The sequence below is a fragment of the Dipodomys merriami genome, unplaced genomic scaffold (genome assembly GCF_024711535.1).
Source record: "Dipodomys merriami isolate MVZ:Mamm:240054 unplaced genomic scaffold, mDipMer1.0.p SCAF_13, whole genome shotgun sequence".
Classification (NCBI taxonomy): domain Eukaryota; kingdom Metazoa; phylum Chordata; class Mammalia; order Rodentia; family Heteromyidae; genus Dipodomys; species Dipodomys merriami.
This window is the reverse complement of record NW_027202604.1, coordinates 17,248,000-17,272,346: the sequence shown is the minus strand read 5'-3', so window position 1 is coordinate 17,272,346 and position 24,347 is coordinate 17,248,000. Positions and strand designations below refer to the sequence as shown.

At 42.9% G+C, this 24,347-nt stretch overlaps 3 protein-coding genes across 14 annotated transcripts in view; 1 reads left to right on the top strand and 2 right to left on the bottom strand.

Annotated features, from left to right (window-relative positions):
* Kctd6 (potassium channel tetramerization domain containing 6) overlaps positions 1-4,380 on the bottom strand; it is a 57,561-nt gene extending 53,181 nt beyond the window's left edge. Inside the window, exon 1 of one of the 2 annotated variants that reach the window (XM_070018803.1) lies at positions 4,362-4,380. In XM_070018803.1, the coding sequence (XP_069874904.1) occupies positions 4,362-4,372 (11 nt within the window). In that variant the 5' untranslated portion in view covers positions 4,373-4,380. Of the gene's footprint in view, positions 1-3,869; positions 3,986-4,361 lie in introns of those variants that run through there. The other variant, XM_070018807.1, reaches the window with a different exon arrangement.
* Positions 3,986-9,472, top strand: Pdhb (pyruvate dehydrogenase E1 subunit beta). Its single transcript, XM_070018802.1, has 11 exons — positions 3,986-4,071; positions 4,255-4,321; positions 4,405-4,458; positions 5,952-6,059; positions 6,151-6,213; positions 6,311-6,346; positions 6,468-6,753; positions 7,299-7,409; positions 7,703-7,794; positions 8,545-8,686; positions 8,963-9,472. The coding sequence occupies exons 2-11, from the start codon at positions 4,280-4,282 to the stop codon at positions 9,106-9,108; spliced, it is 1,080 nt and encodes a 359-aa protein (XP_069874903.1). The 5' UTR covers positions 3,986-4,071; positions 4,255-4,279; the 3' UTR covers positions 9,109-9,472.
* Positions 9,473-10,013: 541 nt separating this feature from the next.
* Positions 10,014-24,347, bottom strand: part of Pxk (PX domain containing serine/threonine kinase like) — an 84,032-nt gene continuing 69,698 nt past the window's right edge. For 2 of the 11 annotated variants that reach the window (XM_070018790.1, XM_070018799.1), the window contains exons 17-18: positions 20,861-20,923; positions 10,014-11,302 (exon numbers count right to left, since the gene is read on the bottom strand). In XM_070018790.1, the coding sequence (XP_069874891.1) occupies positions 11,085-11,302; positions 20,861-20,923 (281 nt within the window). In that variant the 3' untranslated portion in view covers positions 10,014-11,084. Of the gene's footprint in view, positions 11,303-12,646; positions 12,658-15,431; positions 15,466-17,221; positions 17,252-20,856; positions 20,924-24,347 lie in introns of those variants that run through there. The other 9 variants (XM_070018800.1, XM_070018801.1, XM_070018793.1 and 6 more) reach the window with 9 other exon arrangements.

The following is a 24,347-nucleotide window of genomic DNA, read 5'->3' as shown; positions in this document are numbered from 1 at the left end:
AGTCCCTGTGAGACTCTGATCTCCAATTAACGACTCAAAAACAGAAATGGTGCTATGGCTCAAGTGAGCACAAAGAGCCTCATAGACAGTGCCCAGGCCCTGAGTTTGAGCCCCAACAACTGACAAAAAAAAAAAAAAAAAAAAGACTAATGAGGTGTGGTGGTCATACCTGTAATCCAAAACTCAAGAGCAAAGGCAGGAGGACCTTGAGTTTGAGGTCAGCCAAGGCTATGGAGGCCCAGTCTCAAAAAGGCCTGGCATAGATTGTTGGAAGAAAATAAAATGATATTGACAGTCATTCTGCAAAAAGTTTGTTAATTTCTGAAAAGTTATACACTTACCATACAATCATATTCCTGAGTATTTCCCTGGAGAAATGAATAGCTACTTTCACACAAATACCTATATGCCAATACAGCTTTACAGATGCTGTATTCATTAAGTGGATACACTTGATTTGGTCATAAAACTATTCTGTAATAAAAGGGAAGGAAATGTGACACAAATGATTTGAATGTTGACTGGATCTCAAGCCATCTAGGAGTTAGGTATTGTATGGTTCCATTTAAATAACATTTATGTGTGTGGTGCTAGGGATCAAAGTCAGGGCCTCCACACTGAGAACAGACTCTACCACTGAGTTACATCCCCAACCTATATACCATTCTTGAAATTTAAAAAAAAAAAAAAATCACAGTGGTTGAAAACCAATCAGTGATTGCCAGGAGCTGAGGAAGATGTGACTGTAATGTAGTATGAGGAAGTTTCTTTATGGTGATGAAACAATTTTTTATTTATTCTCTCCCTCCCCCCACCCTGTGACTTGAACTCAGAGCCTCAGTATCTCACTCAACTAGTGCTCTGGCACTGAGCCATAATTCCAGTTTGAGCTTTTTTGGTCATTAATTAGAGACATTTGTCTGCCCAGGCAGATTGACCTCCAATCTTCATCTTCAGATATCAGCTGCTAGAGTAGCTAAAATGATAGGCATGACCCATCAGTGCCAGCCAATTCTATATTCCAATTGTTTGGGTAGCTATATGAATCTGTGAAATAAAAATTTTATTAGAATTTACACATACACACAGAGACAAAAAATAGTGCATATAAAAGCTGGTGATACCTGAATAATCGTTACCATGGTATAATTATCCTAATGTCAGTTTCTGGATTTTGACAATATTTAATGGCTATTGAGGATATTATCTTCAGGGTGAAAATACACAGAAACTCTGTGCTATTTTTGCAAGTTCTTACAAGCTTTTAAATGTTTCAAAACTTGTAAGATGAGTACAATATATCTAACAACATGGATTAATTTGGAAAACATTCTGCAAAGTTAAAAGAGCCAGACACAAAAGATTATCTACTGGGTACTTCATTTATTACAAATTTGGAAACAGGCAACTAAATATGATGATGAAAATGAGGCCTGTGGTCACCTGTGGGATGTTATATAAGGAATGATAGAGAAAAAATGAGAGAGGAACTCTAGAGTATGGTGGAAAAGTGCATTTTGCTGTTTAAACCTTAAAAACAGGGAGAGGAATGAAAGGTCCTTGCTAATTAACTTGTTTACAATGCTAAAATTAAAACAACTCAAAAACCCAAATTGATGGGGCTAGGGTGTGATAGAACTGCAGGTCCTATATTTGAACAACACTGGAAAAAAGTTGGTCAAATCCTCATAAGACTTTCAAAAAATGACAAAAGAATCCACAGTAATGTACAGACAGATGTTCTCTGTAACTGCAAAGGGTTAATTTTGAGAGGTCTATTTGGCCAATTTACATTTCCCAATCCTTTCTGGGAAAATTTAAGTGAACATATGGATAGAGACTGTTTTTAAAAGATTATGGATTTAAAATTCAGTATTTCTTCTTTTGTGTCGTGATCAGTGTTTCCAATCGGAAACACTGGCCAATTTGAAAGGAAGCAAATGTACCAATTATTATATTTAATATCCCTGCAATGTTCAGTCATTTATTTCAAAAGAAAATTCTGAGGCATAAGTGTCACATCATCTTCCTTATTGAACTGGTCAGACAAGCTGCACAGACTTGTTTCTGGCTTTTTTTAGTTTTCATGTATATATTCCAAGAATACTTTTATGGAACTTCCCTAACATCCAGACTCTGACCTCTCTTTGGTCATTGTTCCTTCACCTGGATGTCTCCTTTAGGGTCCTTTGGGTTCTATAATCTTTTAATGCTGAGTAATGAGGGACAGGAAAACCATTTCATTCAAGTAGGACCCAGGAGTCCCTAAAGACTGACATCTAAAACTCAGGGATTTCTCAGGGATTTTGTGGCTGTCTGGGAAGTGCTAGGTGTTCCTGAGCTTTCCTGGCAGGAACCAAAGAGACTAAACATAATTGGGATTACCGGATGTCTCAAATAACACTGGCAGTAATAGACTGAAGGGACAAGATGGCAGTGTTTGGAAGACAGAAATATTGATTGCACAACTAAATATCTATTCCTCCATTTTACAGGTGATGGGACAGAGATTTGGAGAATGGTGTTACCTCTAAGCAAGCCCCTCACCCCCTTTTTGTGCAAGTCTTGGGGCTTGAACTCAGGGCCTGAGTGTTGTCCCTGAGTTTTTCTTGCTCAAGGCTAGTGCTGTACCACTTGAGCCACAGTTTTACCTTTGACTTTTCAGTGGTTAACTGAAAATAAGAGTCTTAGGATTTTCCTGTCCAAGCTGCATTCAATCCATGATCCTCAGAAGTCAGCCTCCAGCATAGCTAGGATTATAGGTGTGAGCTATCTGTGACCCACCCAAATGTTCACCTCTAGCCCTGCCTAGCCTCTAAGCTCTTTTCCTACAAGGGTGTAGCATCTAAGCACAGTTAGAACAGACTTACTTCCCCACAGTCAGTATTCACACTCACTACATTTCCAAGGTTGGGAGGGTCTGGGAGACCTCTCAGAATAAAGCCCTTGCAAAGTCCTTTATTTCTATAGGCTTGATAAACCCTTTTTTTTTTTTTTTTAATAGCACTGGGGTTCAAACAGGACCTGAATCTATACTATCCATAGGGCCTAAGTTCCTCCAGTCCATTCCAGCCCCAAACCCTGTCCTGTCTGCTCATCAAGAAGCTGCTTCCTAGACCAGCTCTACCTTAGCCTCCCTGAAGTCTCCCAACTTGCCGGGTCAACCTGCCTTCTATTCTCACATAGTAAAATGACTCCTATTCACACGTAATAACCGTGAGCATCTAGTGATTGCCCAGCTCTGCTGGCTCCCCAGAGCCCTTAAATACAGCTTCCTCCAAACACTCCACAAGGCCTGCAGCTCAGGCCCACGGAAGGGAATGTTTGGCATGTCTGGGGTACCGAGTCCCAAACTCAGCATGAGCTCCAAGACACTTTCCCTAAGCCATTGAGGCTTTTTCTGAGGCAGATGGTTGTAACACCCCCTACCTCCATCCTGCAGGATGACCCCCGTGAGTTTCTGGAAGCAGTAGGGAAAGACCACCCGTTGGAGGCAGATTGTGTGTGTGGCGCGCGCGTGCGCGTGCACTGGGACTTGAACTAAGCGCCGGCACGCTTTTCCCCCCTCCAGGCTCTCGCTCTCCCACTTGAGAGCCACAGCTCCACTTCCAGCCTTTTCTGGTGGTTCAACTGGAGACTCGAGTCCCGCAAACTCAAAACCTCCGCCTGCCTAGGAGCCAGGATTACAGGGCTTTAGGGTCAGTCCCTCTTGAGCCCAAACCCAGCCCGGGTAACCAATCTGGGGTGCCGTCCACTCCTCCGCCCATGAGGTCACAAAGCGGCGTGACACACAATCGGCGCTCAGGGGCGTCAGCTACCTACGCACGCCCAGACCCAACCGACGGCGCTGTCTGGCGACTGGCACTCACTTCAGTCACAGCGCGGTGAGTCCCCGCCACGAGGCTGTGCCGGCGCCCCCGGGCGCCCAGATGACTCCCGTACCCGCAGACGTGGCCTAACTCTTAAAAGTTCTTTCCAGCCTCGCGGCGCGATCATGCTCCTCGCGCTTCCGGCACCAGCAGTCTGAAGCGTGTGACCCGCGTGCGCCCCGCGTGCCAGCCGCCGCAAGAGGTAAGTCGGTCCGAGAGCCCGAGCGTGCCGGGCCCCAGCTCCCGGACACCCTTCCCGCCTCCTCACAGTCGCGACGAACAGCAGCTGGTGGGCGGGGCACGCAGGCTTCGCGCCCTGCCATTGGCCGCGCGGGGCGGAGGCGGAGCCTGACCTCTCCCGGCGGCGCCGTTGTGTTGTCATTAGGAGGCGGCTAGAGGACACGGACAAGATGGCGGCGGTGTCTGGGCTCATGAGGAGACCCCTTCAGCAGGTAGATGACGAAGGCCCTCGCCACCCTGCATGACCCTTACCCAGTTTGCATCCTCTCTGAGCGTCTTTCTTTCTGCCCGTCAGGTTTCCGGGCTGCTGAAGAGGCGCTTCCATAGAACGGCGCCGGCGGCGCTGCAGGTAACCGGGTGGCTGGTAGCCGGGGTGGGGAGGGCCCGGGTCCCGGGCCGGAGTCGCTCCGGCCGGGGTCGCGCCTGCGCCGTGGCTGACGGTCGTCGCAGGGAGAGGCGGCGGCCGCAGGGCCCTGGGCTCGGCGGACGCCTGCAAACTGCGTGCGTCTCTCCCTGCCTCTGCCGCCGCCTGGCGTCGAAGGTGCCGGCCTGTCACCTCGCGAGGCTCATTGGAATCAAGAGGAGCGCTGGAAGAAGATCCGACGCTTCTTCCCTTACCTCTTTCCCTTCTTGAAGCGTGTGATTCGGTGACCCCAAGTGCAGCCACCATATGCAACTGTCATCACTAACCATTTGCCAGAACTTTTTCGTCATCCCAAACAGAAACTAACTCTAATCCAATGTTAATACCTCACTCCCATAGTAACTGCCCCATAGTACTTTTCTGTCTTGGCGAGTTTGCCTATTCTAGAACCTCACATAACTTGCTCTATTGTGTCTGGCCTACTTCATTTACTATAATGTCTTAAAGGCTCATCCATGACATGAAAATTTGTCTCCTTGATAAAGCTGAATAGTTTCATATATGCACATATTCATAAATATGTACACACAATACACGTGATATAGATGACATACATCTCATATATACATATATTGTATATATATGAATGACACTATTCAGCCTTACACACACACACTTTTGTCCATCCAAGAATGGATAGTTGGCTTGTTTCTACCCTTTGGATTTGTAGATAATGCGGTGAACACTGCTGTGCAGGTACACGTTTTGAGTTCCCACTTTTAACTCTTTGGGCTATATTGTTAGAAGTGGGATTTTTGGGGTCATATGGTAGCCCGCTACCTTTCTTACTAGAGGAGTCTACAAGTCTGTGTATTAAAATAAGCCCTCCATTATGGATATAAAGTGTGTGGCAGTGCCTGGCACCTAGTGAGTGCTCAATTCTTTTTTTTTTTTTTGGTTGGTCATGAGGTCTGAACTCAGCGCCTGGGTGCTGTTAAGCTGAAGGCTAGTGCTCTAACCACTTGAGCCACAGTGACACTTCCAGCTTTTTCTGCTTATGTGGTGCTGAGGAATCGAGCCCAGGGCCTCATGCATGCGAGGCAAGCACTCTACCACTGAGCCACCTTCCCAGCCCTCAATTCTTAGCCTGCCTTAGGTATAGTTTTGTGCCCCTTAGATTCTCTGTTGAACTAAAGTGTTTTCTTAGGATATTCTGTGAACTAGTTCATCCAGCAAGCAGTTTTATCTTGGGTGTACTTCAAGGAAAATGCTGAGTAAGCCCATCATTAACATTTAGTCAAAGACTGTGTGTGACAAGAATGTTGGCTTTACGATTCTTAGAACTTTAAAATTAGAGATGTGCCTGTTTTAGTGTTAATGCTTTCGTGTCTGGGCAATCTAGGTAAGTATAAAAGAAGACAATCTTAATAGTATCCTAAGTAACACTGTAGTTTATTGTTTTTGCATACCTGTGACAGCTGACAGTTCGAGAAGCTATTAATCAAGGTATGGATGAGGAGCTGGAAAGAGATGAGAAGGTATTTCTGCTTGGAGAAGAAGTTGCCCAGTATGATGGGGCATACAAGGTAACCAAAATAGATGAAAGGTATGCAAAACCAAGATAACCATTTTACCTGACATACCCTTAGAAGTAATGAAATCAACCCTTAATTGTAGGTTAGCCGAGGCCTGTGGAAAAAATATGGAGATAAAAGGATCATAGACACTCCGATATCTGAGGTGAGCCTTCCAGCAGGAAGCAGAGCTTTGAGGGACATGTGTGTTGTATGTACAGCCCTAATTTTTATAGATTTTTCATGTCTGTTTCACTTTATAGATGGGTTTTGCTGGAATTGCAGTTGGTGCAGCTATGGTATGTAATGAAATGTCTTTTATGTGACCTTTTAAAAACTGTGAATATTGGAAGAATATTTTTATGCCACTCTTGGTTGCTGTTTTTAGTCTTCTTAACACCAGTATTTTTTATTTGACAGGCTGGGTTGCGGCCCATTTGTGAATTTATGACCTTCAATTTCTCTATGCAAGCCATTGACCAGGTTATAAACTCAGCTGCCAAGACCTACTACATGTCTGCAGGCCTCCAGCCTGTGCCCATAGTATTCAGGGGACCTAATGGTGCCTCAGCAGGTGTGGCTGCCCAACACTCACAGTGCTTTGCTGCATGGTATGGGCACTGCCCAGGCTTAAAGGTGGTCAGCCCCTGGAATTCAGAGGATGCAAAAGGACTTATTAAATCAGCCATTCGGGATAACAATCCAGGTCAGCAGAATGATAACTGGGTCTCTTGAACATAAAAATTGAGATATCTTTGCACAGAGGAACCAAGGCTTCTAGCTATGGTTAGACATAGCTAAATTGCTGCTGATTTACAGGCATAGTTAAGATAGTAAAGAATGTAGAAGTTCTTATTTCTAGCGGGGGGAGGGGGGGAGGAGAGGGGTTAGGTAAAGGAAACATTTACTGTAAACTCACAACACTGACTTAACCTCAATAGTTATATTGTCCAAACTGTAAGTACCTAAACCATCCTTAAGCTATTGGACATGAAAGAAACAAGGCTTCCTAATAAACATAGTGAAATTTCACAAGGATGAATGTTGTATAGTCCATTTTTAGTCTTCCTGTATATGGCTAATTTTACTTAAATTTTTTTTTTTTTTTTTTTTTTTTTTTTTGTCGGTCGTGGGGCTTGAACTCTGGGCCTGAGCGCTGTCCCTCAGCTCTTCAGCTCAAGGCAAGCGCTCTACCACTTGAGCTACAGCGCCACTTCCAAATTTTACTTAAATTTTTATGATGTTCTGCAGTGGTGATGCTAGAGAATGAATTGATGTATGGAGTTTCCTTTGAACTTCCTGCAGAAGCTCAGTCAAAAGATTTTCTGATTCCCATTGGAAAAGCCAAAATAGAAAGGCAAGGTAAGAGAATTTTAGTATACATTTAATTATTCTTACTCTATATTGTGTAAGTCAATTTTAATCTAAAAGTTACTGCCACTTGAGTAGAAAAAAATGTCAAGTTAGGAATGGGGAGTCTGATTTTTTTCAACTCAGTCCAGTAGATTGGTATTTTGTTTCTAGGAAGCCTGCCACAATCTGTCAGCTCTTCTAGAGTATGTGAGTTGAAGTTCTGACAGGGATGCACCATGCTGACTATAATGTATGACCGCCATTTTTAGTTTCATTTCATCCTGTGATCTTTCTTTTTTCAGGGACACATATAACCGTAGTTGCCCATTCGAGACCTGTAGGCCACTGCTTAGAAGCTGCGACTGTACTATCTAAAGAGGGAATTGAATGTGAGGTGAGTGGAAATTTCTTAAGAAATCAGAGGGACTGGGAACGTGGCTTAGTTGTAGAGTGCTTGCCTTGCATGCATGACTCCCTGGGTTCCATTCCTCAGCACCACATAAGCAGAAAAAAACGGAAGTGGTCCTGTGGCTCAAGTGGTAGAGCACTATTCTTGAGCTGAAGTTCAGCTCAAGTTCAGGCCCCATGAAAAAGAAATCAGAAAAACCTTTTTTACTTTTGAAATCCAGAAGCCAGACATAGTGGCACACACCTATAATCCCAGCATTTGGGAAGCTAAGGTAAAGAGGATTATGAGTTTCAGGGCAAGACCCTGTTTTAAAAACCAACCAGAAATAGGAATTTGAGTTTTGTTATGGATTGATAATTAACATCCTGCTTTGTTACTCAGTTCTATTATCTACGTAAAATGGAGAACTGGTTTGCTTTCCAAATTGGTTTAACCTTAACCACTTAGGGGTTTCTGAATCTCTTTTTTATTTTTGGTCGTGGTACTGGGGTTTGAACTTAGGGCTTCATATCTTGCTATGCAAGTGCTCTACGACTTGAACAATGCCTACAGCCCCTTTTGAGTCAGGCTCCTAGTGCTGCTAGGATTGCAAGCATGCACATCACCCTTGGCTTTTCTTTTACATCTAAAGTCAAGCACTTGTTGACAGACTGTTTTCCTAGAAACAAAAGTGGCATCTGGGATTGGCCATATTTGTGATGTAGTAGTTCTATAAAGCTTATATTATTTGTTTAGGTAATTAATATGCGCACCATCAGACCAATGGACATTGATGCCATAGAAGCCAGTGTCATGAAGACAAATCATCTTGTAACTGTGGAAGGAGGCTGGCCACAGTTTGGAGTAGGAGCTGAAATTTGCGCCAGGATCATGGAAGGTATTTCAAACTGGTTCTAGAATATAGCCAAGCTATAAAAAACATCTTTTACTTGAATAGATACTAAAGCGATCAAAGCCTAGGGGTGGCCAAATAACTTACTTGACCTTTCAACTTGTCTGTTTGGCACATGTCCTTTAGCTAAATATTTAAAAAGCAAATTAGAAACAATTCCCCATAACCATGATTTCCTTACCTTATGCTTTTTCTTTCTCACCAAGGAGAAAGTGGTCATCACCTAGCTTGTCTCTCACATGAGCCTTCTTTTTCTCATAGGACCTGCATTCAATTTCCTGGATGCTCCTGCTGTTCGTGTTACTGGTGCTGATGTTCCAATGCCTTACGCTAAGATTCTAGAAGACCACTCTGTACCTCAAGTCAAAGACATCATATTTGCTATAAAGAAAACACTGAATATCTAGCTTGGATTTGAATATCAAGTCATTGGAATTTATTTAAAACACTTGGCTGGAGCTTCATCTGGATTGTACTTGTAAGACCTTACTATTCAGAAAGTAAAGTTATCTCTAAAGCAACAAACAGGTGTTTTTGTACTCCTAAGTTCAAATGTCTCCCGTCATAGACTCCATGTTTTCTGTTACAATTGTCTTGTCTTCTGAGTAAGGTTAGTGTAAAATTTTATCCTTTAACCAGAAGGACAAGATATGAATGTGGCAGGGTGCTGATGAAAAGTATATCCAAAAATGGTAACTTATATGTATTAAAAGTGTATAATCTAGGTTGACTATTAGATTGTTTTGATAATAAAGGAATGCGTAAGTATGAGTAATTGTACTTTTTATTCATGAGTAGAAATTAAATATTCTAAAATTGATGCCAAATGGAAAATAAGCTGGTGTAATAAAGCAAATGTCATTTTATTGTGGTGCTAGGGATCAAATACATGCTGGGCTAGTATTTTACCCACTGAGCTACCACTAAGCCCCCACTGCTTGTTTTTATTCATTTTTCTGAGACTTTCCAAAATAGGTATTGGCACTCCACAGTTTCTATCAGGAACTGATCACCTAGACTGCATCACACGTGGAATGGGAGTTTGTTCACAATTTTGAAAGTAAAATCCATAATGGTATTTTCCCATTGCCAATAAACTGATGTTGTGTACTGCACTTAACAGAGGTTGAAATGTAAGCTAGATTTAAATAAGTTCTAGAAGTATACAGGTGGTGTCTAGTAGACCAGATTTTTAGCTCTAAGAGGGAAATATGACATAAAAAGAATACAAAAGGATAGGGAGGAAGGCAAATAAACTGTGATTCAATTATGTTTATAATAGGTACTATAAAAAGTTGTCATTTGAACAATCTAGCCAAGCTCCAAACACATTTTCTTGACACGGTTTATTTAATAAAAAATACAGCTGAACATTTATCACAGATTACATGAAACTATACACAATGACATTCTCTGCATAGTAACCAACACTGATGTGTGTACTTGAATTTTAAAATGGATTATTTATAATCCTTTAAAGTGCAATTTATTTAAAGATTTAAGCAAATCAGAATAAAAGATATTTCTAATAAATGAGTATCATTAAAAGACATATTTGGATAAATCAAAAATCAGAATAGCTTTCTATGAGTGCCCAAATTACTTGTGTTGTACTAATGATTCCCATCCTAGCCCCAAACTAGATTTAATTGCTGAGGACTAAGATCCTTTAACTGGTAGAAGCTTTTTCTGCTATGAACATTTTGTTGTCTGTTTCAGTACATTCTAACTAAAAAGAAGTATGGGTCCCTCATTGCTTTCACAGCCCAAAGTTCAACAGGCACAGTGGGACTCCTTTTGGAACCGGTGACCAAGGAAATCCTCCCCTATGGTGTGAGGGGAAAATGAATTCAGTTGCTTCTCCAACTCAGCAACTTGACTGCCTTGGACTATAGTAGTAATGGCTGAAGGGAAATAATGGAAGCAGAAATAAGAATTACCTAAGAAGTAACCAGAAAATGCTGTAGAGAAAATGAGCTTATGAGAGAAATATTTCCGATGGCGTAGAAAGGATTGCAACACAACGGCCTTCACTGCTGTGACAGAATATTGTCATTGCTGTTGTTTTTCTGTCCATTTCCTTCAGCTGGTGAAAATACTTGTTCCATTAAGCCACTGCCCTCAAAAGATGCCCATTAGAGGATGACTAAGCCTCCTTTATATGGTGATCATAAAGGAGCAAATTATTTAAGGCAGCAATGCCAGCCAACTTTATTCTACTTGGAGGGTACTTCCCTGTTGAAAAGCTTCTTACCCAAATGCCTCTGCAAAATTTTGTGGCTGTACTGGCCCTGGAGGACTCATCCAGAGAGAACTTTAGGGGTTAAGAGTGGGATGGATAAAGAACCTTTCTCTTCCAGTGTAAACAGGAAGCCAGGAAGTGTCAGCCAATTTTAGGAGCACTGTGATCACAGGTTTCGGCTTTTCTCAAAGTTCCCTTTTGGAAATTCTGTATGGAGCTGAGCAAGGCCCCTCTGCTCACACCATTCACAGCCTGGGGCAAGAGCTGGGCAGGTGCCTCTGTGCCCATAGGAGGCAAGGGAGCTGCTGGTGGTGGAGGTGGAGGCGGCGGAGGTGGAGGTGGAGGTAATGCAGACAGCCCTGTGGAGGAAGGGACAAGAGACAATTAGTATCCACTTTAACACCCCGCCTGTACACTGTAGCTACTCATATCAGGGGAGAATGGACATTGTGAAGAGAGCAAATATTCTTAGAGGGACCATGATACCCAGGTACTGTGTGATTTAAAAACAAGGGGCTGGGAAGTTGGCTCAGTGGTAGAGTGCTTGCCGTGCATGCCTGAGGCCCTGAGTTCGATTCCTCAGCACCACATAAGCAAAAAGCAAAAAGCTGGAAGTGGCGCTGTGGCTCAAGTGGTAGAGCACTAGCCTTGAGCTGAAGAGCTGAGGACGCGCCCAGGCCCAGAGTTCAGGCCCCACAACCGGACCCAAAAAAAATAAAAAAAACAAGCTAAAGAAATCAAAGGTCATCGTTTCCTTCAAATAACAGTCAATGAGATATGAAACAAGTATCACAGATGACATGGAACCATACACAGTAACATTCTCTGCTATAGGCAGATCTGATCCCATTTCCTTGCGAGGTCCCACATATCTCTCAAATGACTTAGCAATTCCAGACAGACATCTGTATGCACAGAGCTGGGCTACTTGAATGCCAGTTACTCAGAAAGGATGAATAGTCCTTTAATTGCCTTAACACACTATTTGAAGGACATGAGTTACTATAAAATGCCAAGCCACTAGAGCAAGGAACCAGTGGATGAGTTATGCATTCCCCAGAGGTGTCTGCCTTGAATAAGCATTTCCTGGTAGGTTGCATTGAGCAAATGTAGAATCCTAATGATTGTGAGCAGGGACTTGAGAGCTAAGGCTCTCCCCTGGCAATGGCATTTTCAGGGGGAACTGCAGTACATGTGCATCTTTGCTAAAGCAACTGAAAGCCCGGAATGTTTGAGTTCTACCCTTTTTAGGAAAGAGAGGGGAATTGGCCAAATATCCACAGCAATTCCCCTCAGTTTCCAGGCATGCCTACCTTCAACTAGAATGTCTTATTTTTGAGTCAATGGGTGAAATTATTCACTCAGGATAAAATGCTACGTACAGAAACAGGCTTGCCTTACAGAACCTTGCCACACTGCAGTTATTGCCCCATTTCCTATGAACCTTATGGCTGAGACCCCATCTGTCTATTGCTGTTGCTACTCTCTCCCCTCCTCAGGCTATACTAGATGTTCAGCTGGGAGGCTCTCCCACTGCTGTAAGCTACAGTAAGAACGGGCAAAAGCACCTAGCATCACTGAATATGGATGAACAACACAGGTTCACCAATATAATAGTATGTTCTTTCCACCAAGTATGCAGCAAAGCCCAAAGTCTTACAATGCATAGCAAACCACTTACCTTCCTTTACAGCTTTTACCCCACCTAAGGCAGCTGAAATTAAAGAATCACACAAATGCACATACTCATGCTAGGCAATCTTGGAATTAAGAAATGATGATATAGCCATACAAACATTTCATACAGACAAATGAACAAAGTGTATATTGCACTAGTTCTACTACTCAGTAACTAATGAAATTCAATTGTGTTCTATGCTGGGGTGGATTGTGAGAAGATGTTGCTGGCTTTATGTCGCAGGGTTATGTCACTTTTAACCTGAAATGAGTTGAAGTGAGAAACCCAGGTGGAATGAAGATGTAACAGAAACAGTTCTAGAAGGGCTTCTAAGTACTTGCCTATGAAATGCTAGGAGGAGGCAGCGCTCTGTTAAAGCTCTTGGAACTCAGCTTCTTGATAGCCACACTGAGGGCTGACAGGAGGGACCCTGCCCCCTCAAGGAACAACCAGTGTCTCCAACCACTGGTCATGCTCTCTCCTCAGCACATGGATGCTGAGGGCTATATGAAGGGAGCGCTTCTTGTTCAAAAAGGAAAGGTGACACACCAGACCCAAAGGACTTGATAGACCATTTGTCCTACTTTTCTTCACTGGGTCTGAGAGAACTGTGGTTGGTTTTGAAGTATACAATAGGGCTAGGAAGACCAAAACCCAACTTGCCAGCTCAGAACTCTCTGGAAAGGGAGAAAAGGCCTAGGAACCAGAGGCCAAAATGGGAGGAGATAGTAACACACACTGAGGACTCAAGTCCCTAAATATAACGCTATCACTTGTTTGTGGCCTTTTCTTTTGAGCTCTTTTTTTTTTTAATGGTTCAGAGCTCCATTTAAAGATCCATTTGGGATTAAGATACAACACAGTAACAATGGCAAGGAGTAGAAGGAAAAGACTAGCTATTTGGTCTGTGACAAACCTTGTACAACAGGACAAGCCCACATAACTAGAACCATAGGCACATAACATCACATACAGCCTGACATAAGATATGAAAGCCCCTCCTGCCAAAAGGCCTACCAAAGCAGACAAAAATGGACAGATTTATGTCAGTGATAGTTATGTGAGGTCATATCAGGACATGGGATATTCTAAAACAACTTAGTTACAATTACAACCAGGCCTGGGCTTATTGTTCCTATCTCATGTACTCCTGACAAAAAACATAAGATGAACTATTCTGCCCTCCCCAGAATCTTTTCTACAAAACCCAAGGGAAACCTGGCAATACAGTGAAGGCCTTGAGAGAGGCCACAGACTGTGGGAGCAAAAAGGCAAGCTAGACCTAGACAGGAATGCCAGGTTAGGCACGTCCTCAACAGCCTTGAGGAAAGGACAGCTAGGAGTCACCTATTCCACTAAGTACTTATTTGTAGTTCTGGGGTTTGAACTCAGAACCTTGCAAATGCTATTCAGGAGCCATACTCCCAATCCTTTTCATTGTTGTTGGTGGTGGTTGTGGGTCTTGAACTCTGGGCCTGGGCTCTGTCTCTGAGCTTTTCAGCTCAAGGCTAGCACTCTACCACTTGAGAGCCCACAGCACCACTTCCAGTTAATTGGAGATAAGAGTCTCATGAGACTTTTCTACCTAGGCTGGCTTTGAACTGTGATCCTCAGATCTCAGTATCCCAAGTAGCTAGGATTATAGGTATGAGCCTACCGGAGCCCAGCTCCCAATCCTTTTTTGCTTTTAGTTAGTTTCATGAACAAGATCATGTTTTTTCATGGAATTAGCTTCTGACCAAGATCCTTCTATCTTTGGCTTCCCACATAACTAGGACTACAGACATATAATACCACATCTGGCTTGTTGGCTGAGATGGGGTCTTTGCTATCTACCCACCCTCATCTCCTTACCTCCTGTTCCATCCTCTACCTCTCAAATCTCCATCCTCCTAATCTCTGCCTCTCAGATAGCTAGGAATACAGCCAAGAACCACCACAACTTTCAAGCCAATTTTAGCAGTGAGAAATCTACAAGTCTCTGGCTCAGGGTAGGAGGCCGTTGATCATAGCACACCTACTCATTACTTTTAAGAGAATGAAGAGCAGTGACACCTGAACATGGTACCCCTCAGCAATTGTTGAACCACCTTCACTTTGGCCTTACAATATCTTTATCCCAACTCCAGAATTTTTTTTTTTTTTTTTTTTTTTTTTTTTTTTGAGTCCGGTCGTGGGGCCTGAACTCTGGGCCTGGGCACTGTCCCTCAGCTCTTCAGCTCAAGGTTAGCACTCTATCACTTGAGCCACAGCGCCACTTCCGGCTTTTTTCTTATGTGGTGCTAAGGAATCGAACCCAGGGCCTCGAGCATGCAAGGCAAGTGCTCTACCACTGAGCCACCTTCCCAGCCCCTCAACTCCAGAATTATTAAGGATGCTTTAAAAAGAACCTTTTCTGTATCAATAGTTATAACTAGTAATGCTGCTGTCTCCTTATAATGAAGAACTTTCTATTTAAACTTTCTATTTAAACACTCTTTATCAGGGTAACTAGGAACCAACATTTTTGTAGCAACAGAACTTTAAGAGTCATGGTGCCCAAAATCAAAATATACCAAATGCCATGCTCAAAACTAAAACCAGAGTGGAAAATGAAGACATTTGAGGGTCATGATGGAAATGAAATGAATACAGATGAAGTCACTTGGTGCTTTTTTAAAGATGCTGCATTTCAGAAAAATGTTCCAATAAGGGAATAGTGTCATATCTGCTTTCCCATGCATATCACCTCTTACAGGTGCTTTAGGTCCTATTTCACATAGAGAAACAGAGCATCTTTAAACCCAGAGAAATTAGCAAAGCTTACTTTACCGAAAAGTCACGTTCAAAATGGCGCATGCTCTACTGAAAACAGCAAAGAGAAAAAGAGAAAGGGGACACAAGTCGTTATTCAGATTTAAGTGTTATTTAATCACAGAGTAACAGACAATAAAATATTAATCTGAATCACATGCTTATTATTCACACTACAAAACTAGGATATATTTAAATTAACCATCAAATGGCCTGGTTTATAAATACCTCATTTTTAGGGCATCACAAATGTACTAGTCACTTTCCTCTTCACAATGTTTTGTAAGCCAATTAAGTGCTATTTTTATTTATATTCACAACAGTGACTTCAAAAGAACCATGAAGTTTTCTCTCCCTTGAAGAGCAGAATGGTACTAGGAATGTACTTCCTTCTATTGCCAAACATGGGGAGAAAAGGCACCCCTCCCTATACCCTGCTCCCCACAGTAAGTCTTCTACTGTCTAAAATAGAGACTTATCTATTTAAAGCTTATCTATTAAAAATAGAGACTTATCTATTAAAGCTGAGAGAAGCAAAAGCATAGGAGGGTCTACTGAGGAGCTCTTCTAGGGCAGGCAGCTACCAAGCAGAGGTACAGGACACCCTCCCCCAGGCACAATGAAATGAGACAGGATTTAAGGTCGTTTACAAAGAAAAATGTAAGGAAAATTGTGTCTTCTTTCAAACTAAGAAGATTCTAAGTTAAAGGTGAATTGTAAGGACAGTGCTTTTTCATATAGTTCCTATGGAAAAACTGCTCCAAAACCAGGAAGAAAGTTCCTTCCCCTGGGAAGGGGCCTGGAATTGGAGTAGGGCAGTTGCCTGGGCAGACAGGCCACGAACAGGAAGTTCTAAAAGAGACAAAGGATGCTGGAACCCCAGCCTTTCTCTCCACTCCTGGGGACTCAAAGAAGGAACTCTTGATGAGCTTGGGAGTGGAAGAAGAGGGCTGAGAAAAGGTGGCTATTAAAGGCAAGCAGAGAGCAGAGCCAAAGCACTCCAATTAGCAACATGGGACTAAGTGTAGCTATGCGAAAGACAGACAAGTCTTAAGGGCTTTAGTCATAACCATATACTAACAGACATCAGTTTTGACCCTGCAATGGTTTTCAACCTTCTATTTGGCCAGGCAAATTCTGCAAACTCCAACATTCTAAAGACACACATCTCTTTTGATGGCTTCAGTCTCACACTCCCTTCCCTCCCACCCCCACCCCCCTTACTGGCTTTTAACTCCGTAGTCTTAACCTTAACCACTCTGTGTCCTTGAAGTAGTGTTGCCTCTTCCAGCTCTCCAGACTGAAAACTTCCCTTTCCCTCTACTCACTCGTACAGATGGGTTTTCTAGAAACTGTTGATCTCTCCTCAAAACAACTGTTTAAAAAAAAATTGTAAGAAGAAAGGGCTACAATCCACTGGTAGTTGGATCTTCACAGCTTATAACTAGTAATATTCCACTGCTTGGACAGCCTTGCCATGTAATATCCATCTAACAAAGAGCAAGGTCCTTTTCAAAGACACTCTGGAAGGACGGAAATTGCTAGTCCAAAGTCACAGTGAGTGGATACAGCTAGGATACAGTGTAGGTTTTCTGAGCCTGTGTTCAGGGTTCTTTCCATATGGGCAGAGCAGGGTTTCACTGTTCATGCCTTGCAGCGCAGCCTAATAAAAGCAGGTACTCCATAAATAGGAAAATGGACAAATAACAGCACCAAGTTCAAATCCTGGCTCTAGAAACTCCTCCTATTTGTGTGACAGTAAAATTCTCTTAAACTTAGCTAACAGAAGAGGCCAACTTCTCTTAACCTGTTTCTGCACATGTAAGAGAGAGCTAAACTGGAATCCACCCTCATTGAATAGGAGGTACTCATGAGGATTAAATGAAATACTGACTATAAACCACTTCCAACAGTACCTAGTATAAAATGTGTTGGACATAAATCATCCCAACAACAACAGTTTAGGGCCTCCAGCTTATATAGCTTTCTAAAAACACTCGCCTGCAAATCTGTTTTTTAAGAACAAGATAGCAAGCAACAGGATTATCTGTTTCCAAATTGAGTAGGAATAAATATTTACATGTGTGTAAACCGGGACCTTTTAAACTACTCAGCTCTAAGATTGAGGATAAATGCTAGTTGATGACATTTACTGTGAAATAAGCCCGGATAAAGAATTTTAAAGTTCTTGAAAGAATGACCTTCCTGAGGCAGGAAATAACCTTTAAAAGAAAAAAGTTACATTCTCACTACAAACAACAACAACAACAAAAAAAAAAAAACAACCTAGGTTCTTAGAGCATTAAAGAATGTCAACTCTGACTTGGGGAAATCAAATCTGCAACACTCTTGAAGAAATGGTATTACTCCATCAATTTGGTAAGAATCCCAAAAGGCCCCGAGAGAGGTGCTGCAGATAGAAAAAAGAGGATCCCCATTGCTGGAAAGGGCTCATAAAGGTAAGCCCTTTCCCTTAGAAACACCTGTCACTTCTACCCCATCCTAGGTAACAGTAAGTCCACCATTTATCTACTACAAACTACTTAAGAAGCTTTCAGGAATAAAAGCTCTACTGCCCAACTCAACTCACCTGAAGGTGACCTGCTGCTGTCCTGTTAACCTAGTGTTGGTCCATGCTGGGTTTATAGTAACTTGATTAGAAGGAACTGGGAGATGCTTCTCACTAAACACTGCTCTTTTCCCTTTACATAGGAGGTAACCCCGTTCATTCCTCTGTGGAAACTGGTTTGTTCAAGATCTGGGGAATTAACAGTGTACTACAAGCTCACTGAGAAGGTAGGCACTGCCATTACCCTCATTTGCTAATGGCAAACCTGAAGCACAGAGAGGTTAAGTGCCCTGCCTATGATCCCAGAAACAGTGAGCAAGTGGTCCTAAATTTAGGTTTCCAAATCCCTGGTGTAGTTCTCCCGAGTCCCAAGTTGAATTGTGATTGAGACATTTATCTTCCATAGGAATTCTTCTAAACACTAGCCCTTGAAAACAAGGGCTTCATTTCTGAAAACTGCTTTTTATCATAAAACTGGAAGACACTGTCCTTGATGTAAAACCATAAAGTTGGTCTACAAGTACAGACATAAATTGGAGTAAATGTGATTCCAGCAGTAGGATGAACAGCATGCAGAAATGCAGGAAGAAAGACCTTCCTCTCCTGCAAGGAGCCAGTCTAAGCAGGGCTAACCAGCCATAAGCTGCCACCATAGGCCCGTGCCCACCCAGAAGAGGCCCTGAAGGCAAAGCAAGCCTATGTAAATCCACCAATGAGGATCTGTAGAGTATCTCCCATTGATACAGTTATCATGACACTACTACAAGCTGGTATTCCCAGATGCTTTGCATAGAACAAAGCTCAAGATGTTGCTAGTTGGATGGGCTAGTTTTTCAGGTGAAGATCTTTTATTTAAGAGAATCTATTGGGAGAAAATGTTACTAGGCATTGACCTAAAAGAAAACATTTGCCTGAACTATGTCATTTTGGTGCTCTGAAGGTGCTGGAAAGGTAGGGCCTTGTCAAGTCATCTCTGTAATTTGGGGCCACACATGATCCCTGGGCAAGCCACAGACATCATGTGTGAATAAGCTCACAGTGGTTAACCTGTTTATGGTACTAGATTAATAGTCAAATGCTAAAGGTTAGGTTTTTTATGAGATGTCTTATAAGAAATGGCCAGCAGAGGTCAGAACACAGTCTGTGGGAATAAGTTCAATAATTATGTCAACAAAACAGTAAAGAAAGAACCAAGGGCCAACTATTTGCTACGATCTTCTCTGTCAGTCATTGTGTTTGGGCACTGAGATGTCTTTCCTTCTAAATTTTCTAAGCTCCCTTTCACCACAGGGCCCATTAAATTCATAATGTTACCCCCTGCCACTCCCATTCCCCTACACAAAGCACTTCCAATGCAAAAGATCCCCTTTCCTTCCATTCTAAAAGTCAAGCCACGTGACACTGTGCGAGATAACCCCATTCAAAGCAGAGGTAAATTAGAGAATTTCACCCAAAGATCAGATAGATCATGAATTCCCTAAGGCTTTTTTTTCTCTTTCTTTGGTGCCTGCGGCTTAGGCGCTGTCTTTGAGCTTTGTAGTACTCAACTACTTGACCTATAACTCCACTTCTGGCTGTTTTGGTGCTTAATTGGAGATAAGAATCTCAAGGACTTTCAAGCCCTGGCTGGCTTCGAACAGTGATCCTCAGATCTTAACCTCCAGAGTAGTTAGGATACAGGTGTGAGCAAGCCACCATTACTCAGCCTCATTAAGGCTTTTAAAGATAAAAACTAGTGTTAAATTGCCCAGAACCACATCTAATGCACATAATAAGGTGCTTTGTACACTTAACAGTCAATTCCTTGCTAAGTAAGATCTTAGGGTTTCTCACAATTTTCTCCAATTTCCTTAATTTTCATTTCCAGAAATTTTTGCTTAGCCTAAACAGACTTGGGAGCTTCCTATAAAACTGACAAAACCAGGCACAAGAACACTGTCCCCATGAACCAGGTAATCTACTAGGCAAAACCAGCCCTGACTCCAGAACATTCTGCAGTAAGCCACAAGTAACTACTTTTAGCCAGCTAGAAAACGCCCACTAGAAAAAGCAGAGAATTCACAGTAGCCCTCTTGGATTTGTTTCTTGTTTTCTTGTTTTCTCAGGAGGATCAACTAGAAGATTTTGAGAGTTGATAATCACAGTGGAAGTGGGGCATCAGTGGCTCATGCCTGTAATCCTAATTACTTATGAGGACCATAGTTCAAAGCCAGAATGGTCAGGAATGGGTGTCTGTGAGACTCTTATCTCCAATTAACCATCTAAACACCAGATGTGGAGATGTAGCTCAAAGTGGAAGTGTACTAACCTTAAGCATAAAAGCTCAGGAACAGTGCCCAGGCCCTGAGTTCAAACCACACGACCAACAATGATTATGGTGGGCACCACCACAAACATTAAAAATATGGTACTATCAACTCATATACCAATCCTTCCAATGACTCTCCTTTCAAACAGTGACAAGAACTCTTCCAAGAACAGCTGATAACTTCTGAATGGCAAAACTAGCACTTAGGCATCTCACAAGTTCTGATCTGAGAAAAAACCCACATTATGGATGGAATCTCTAAGGAGAAAGCTCCTGGACCTGACCTAAGAAGTTTTACATGAATGAAGCTTTTCAGCAAAACGAAGTTTTGGTCAGAGAGTTGCTAATGGCTCTAAAACCAGTTCATCCCAATGAACCCCAAGCCTGGAAGTGTAGCCCCCCCGCCCAGTTCTCCTACATTACAGGTAAGGTGCACTCCTCATGGCCTACCACAGTAGGCTGGTGCTATCCAACCCTAGCAACACTTGCACCATAGCAGGAAGAGGAAGAACCTGGCTCTTTCTGTTGGTGGAGAGGAGGGTACAATGACACCTTATACCATTACTAACCTGCTGTAGAGGGTGGAGTCGGAGATGATGGGGATGTGAGAGGTGAACTGGCCCCAGATCCTGCTAAGATAAAACACACAGAAACACTCATGGGAATCAAAGACATGCATTTGGAAATTGGCATGAGCAAACATCCATGATTGGGAATTTTCCATTGGCCTAGTATGTGGGCCTATGTGGAACAATGTGATAAAGGATAGAAAATTCAGAGATTATACTTAAATCCTCAGACCTCTAGGTCTGACTGACCAATTTGTATAACCAGTGGCTTAAGCACTGGCTGCAGCATCCTTTCCTAACTCAAACCTACCCCAGGATAATGACAGATGACAGTGGCCATAGCAGTGCAGGAGATAGAGAAATGCAGAGCATACTGGTGGGAAAGTGAGCATTCTTGGAAGCATCAATCCATCCAAAATGTATGCATGAATGGTATATATTTATTTACTTACTTACTTCTTCTATACAAGTTCCATTTCATTAGCAAGTGGTAGGAAGTCTATAGATTTTCAAGGCCTTTTCTTTTCTTTTCCTTTTCTTTTTTTTTTTGGGTCCGGTCGTGGGGCCAGAACTCCGGGCCTGGGCACTGTTCCTCAGCTCTTCAGCTCAAGGCTAGCGCTCTACCACTTGAGCCACAGCGCCACTTCTGGCTTTTTTCTTTTTGCTTATGCAGTGCTGAGGAATCCAACCCAGGGCCTCATGCATGCAAGGCAAGTGCTCTACCACTGAGCCACCTTCCCAGCCCCTCCAGGCCTTTTCTTAAGTCAAATTTGGCAAATACGCTTACTTAAAATAAAACAATGTAAAAATCCCAAATTTTGCCTGCTTTTACCTGTCCTGGTAATCTTATTATATTTAAAATATTCCTCTAAGTTTTTAGCATCTCTCTATAGTTCAAAAGTCCCTAGAAAATATCCTCTGACCTGACATGCAAGTAGCCCATGAACATTCAGAGGATCCTACATAAGCTTCCTCTGTGGAGATAGAAAGCCCTTTCCACATGTGGAGGTCCTCTGGAGTTGTTACCCAGAGCTTTCTCACATGGTACTGCCTGAGCTGACAGGCATCTCTCTTTCCCCCAAAGGGAGAACTACTGTCACCCACCACTGAGAAGCTACTACTAGCTTCTAGTTAGCCCTCAAGCCATCACTCTACTCAGAACCCAGAGGACATCTAGTGCTTTATGGATCCCAGGCACACTGGGAAATGTCCTAATTAAACTGCTCCCCTCCTCCCGACTTGCTACCTTTTTGTTGTTGTTAGTCCTGGGGCTTGAATTCAGGGCCTGGGTGCTGTCCCTGAGCTCTTTTACTCAAGACCACAGCTCTACCACTTTAAACCACAATTCCACTTCCTGGGTTTTGAGTAGTTAATTGGAGGTAAGAGTGTCACTGGGATTTTTCTGCCTGGGTTGACTCTGAACTGCAATCCTCAGATCTCAGCCTCCCAAGTAGCTAGGATTACAGGCGTGAGCCACCAGTGCCCAGCTTTGTTCTCCATCTTTGTAATTTTTGTTTGTGTGTATGTGTGTGTACACTGTTCCTAGGGCTTGAACTCAGGGCCTGAGCACTATCCCTGAGCTTTTTTGTCCAAGGCTAGTGTTCTACCATTTGAGCTACAGCTCTACTTGAACCATCAGCATTTTGGTGGTTAACTGGAAGTAAGAATCTCACAGACTTTCCTGCCCAGGCTGGCTTTGAAACAAGATCAGATCTGAGCCTCCTGAGTAGCTAGGATTACAGGTGTGAGCTACCAGAGCCTGGCCTTCAACTTACTGCCTTTCCATTATAGCAATATTCCCTAAGTTCCCTAGAAATTATGACATGTTTTACTAAAAAGTGAGGTGAAACTTAATGTTATTTTCATGCTTTGTACTACTAATAGATTTTAACGAGAAGATTGAACTTGTTATTTTAATAGGGTTTTACAAGCAATCCATATACCTAACCACCACAACCAACACTATTTAACTTTTGTAAACTACTGATGGCATGATGGTGTTTGAATCTTTGGTGTCCCTTTGGGCTCCATGTGGCACAGAGCTTTACAGGAAGGCAGGGCCTCTGGAAGGTGGAGAGCATAGGGTTAGGCCTTTTTTGCTTTATCAAGAACTAGCTGCCAGACAGAACGGCTATCAGACAGAATGACTGCCAGACAGACATGCTGATGGGAGACATGAATCTCTGACTACTGATAACAATCTCTACACAATGACTAGATCACATCCATCCCATCAAGCATGGAGAAAGTAGACTTCTAACTGAAATTACCTGCCAACCACAACAGCTTCCATCCCTGGGGCCTACCTTGGTACTCAAGGGACCATCCTCCCCTTCTTCACACTGTAGCTATCCCTCAGCTCACCTCTAGCCTGACTTTGCAGTGGTATCAACATGAGACTTACCCTCTTATGGAGTCTATGGTGGTTTTTTCCCCCCATTTCCAGCTATGCCCCACTACTTGCATTCTCCAGCTGGGGCTAGTCAGGAGCTACTCAGACCCTCAGGGGTCTCTCAGTGTCTCCTCCTGCCACAAGCTAATGTCACTCAGGAGAATGAGGCATGGCCTGTAAACCCTCTTAATTTTTTTGCTACCACTATTTTATTTCAATGTATGGCCTTATTTGCTCAGACTTGTCTCAATCTCTGGGGGCTCAAGAGATCTCTTGTCTCAGTCCTGTAGAGTAGCTGAGACTACTACAGATCCATTGCACTTGATCTTTCCACTTTTAACTACCTCTGCCTCTTCACCTGCCCTTCCCGACTCTTTTCTCCAGGAAATTTCCTCTATACTTGACATTGTCAGTGGGGCTTTGTGTGTATGTGTGTTTGTACTGGTACTAAAGCTTGAACTCAGGACCTTGTATTCTCCTTCACTTCCAGCTTTTTGCTAGTTAATTGGTGATAAGAGTCTCTGATTTGTCTGGCTTCAAACTGTGACCCTCAGCTCTCAGCCTTCTGAGTAGCTAAGATTACAGGTGTGAGCCACTAGCACTTAGCAACACTGGGGCTCTTAATGCTAACTTTCTGTATTTGTCAGTTTCTTCCTCTCTGCAAGGTCCTACTCCCACTTGGAAGTGTAGTCAGCACTCCTATTCTCCCCTTCCCAAGGCCTCCCAAGGCCTGATTCTGCTGCCTGCATTGATGAATGCTTCCATTCTCTGTGTCTAACTTCACTTCACAGATTCATAAACTAACAGAAACAGAAGATCCTCAGTGGCATCCAGTCTGGCCTTGGTGTCAAAAGTTGGGTACAGGTAAGACCCAAAGCTAGCAGGGCCACATAAGGGTCAGCTGGAAGTGGCACTGAGGACTGACAACTCAGGAGAGGCTCTGCGTACCACTTTTTAACATTTAAAAATGTTTTAATTATTAGTTGTACTCAGGTTATGAGTATGATGCATCTTGATCAATGGCACCCCTTTGTCCCATTGTGACTTTTTGGAATGCTGCTTCCTGCCATCCCCAAATATCCTGAGCTCTTTCTT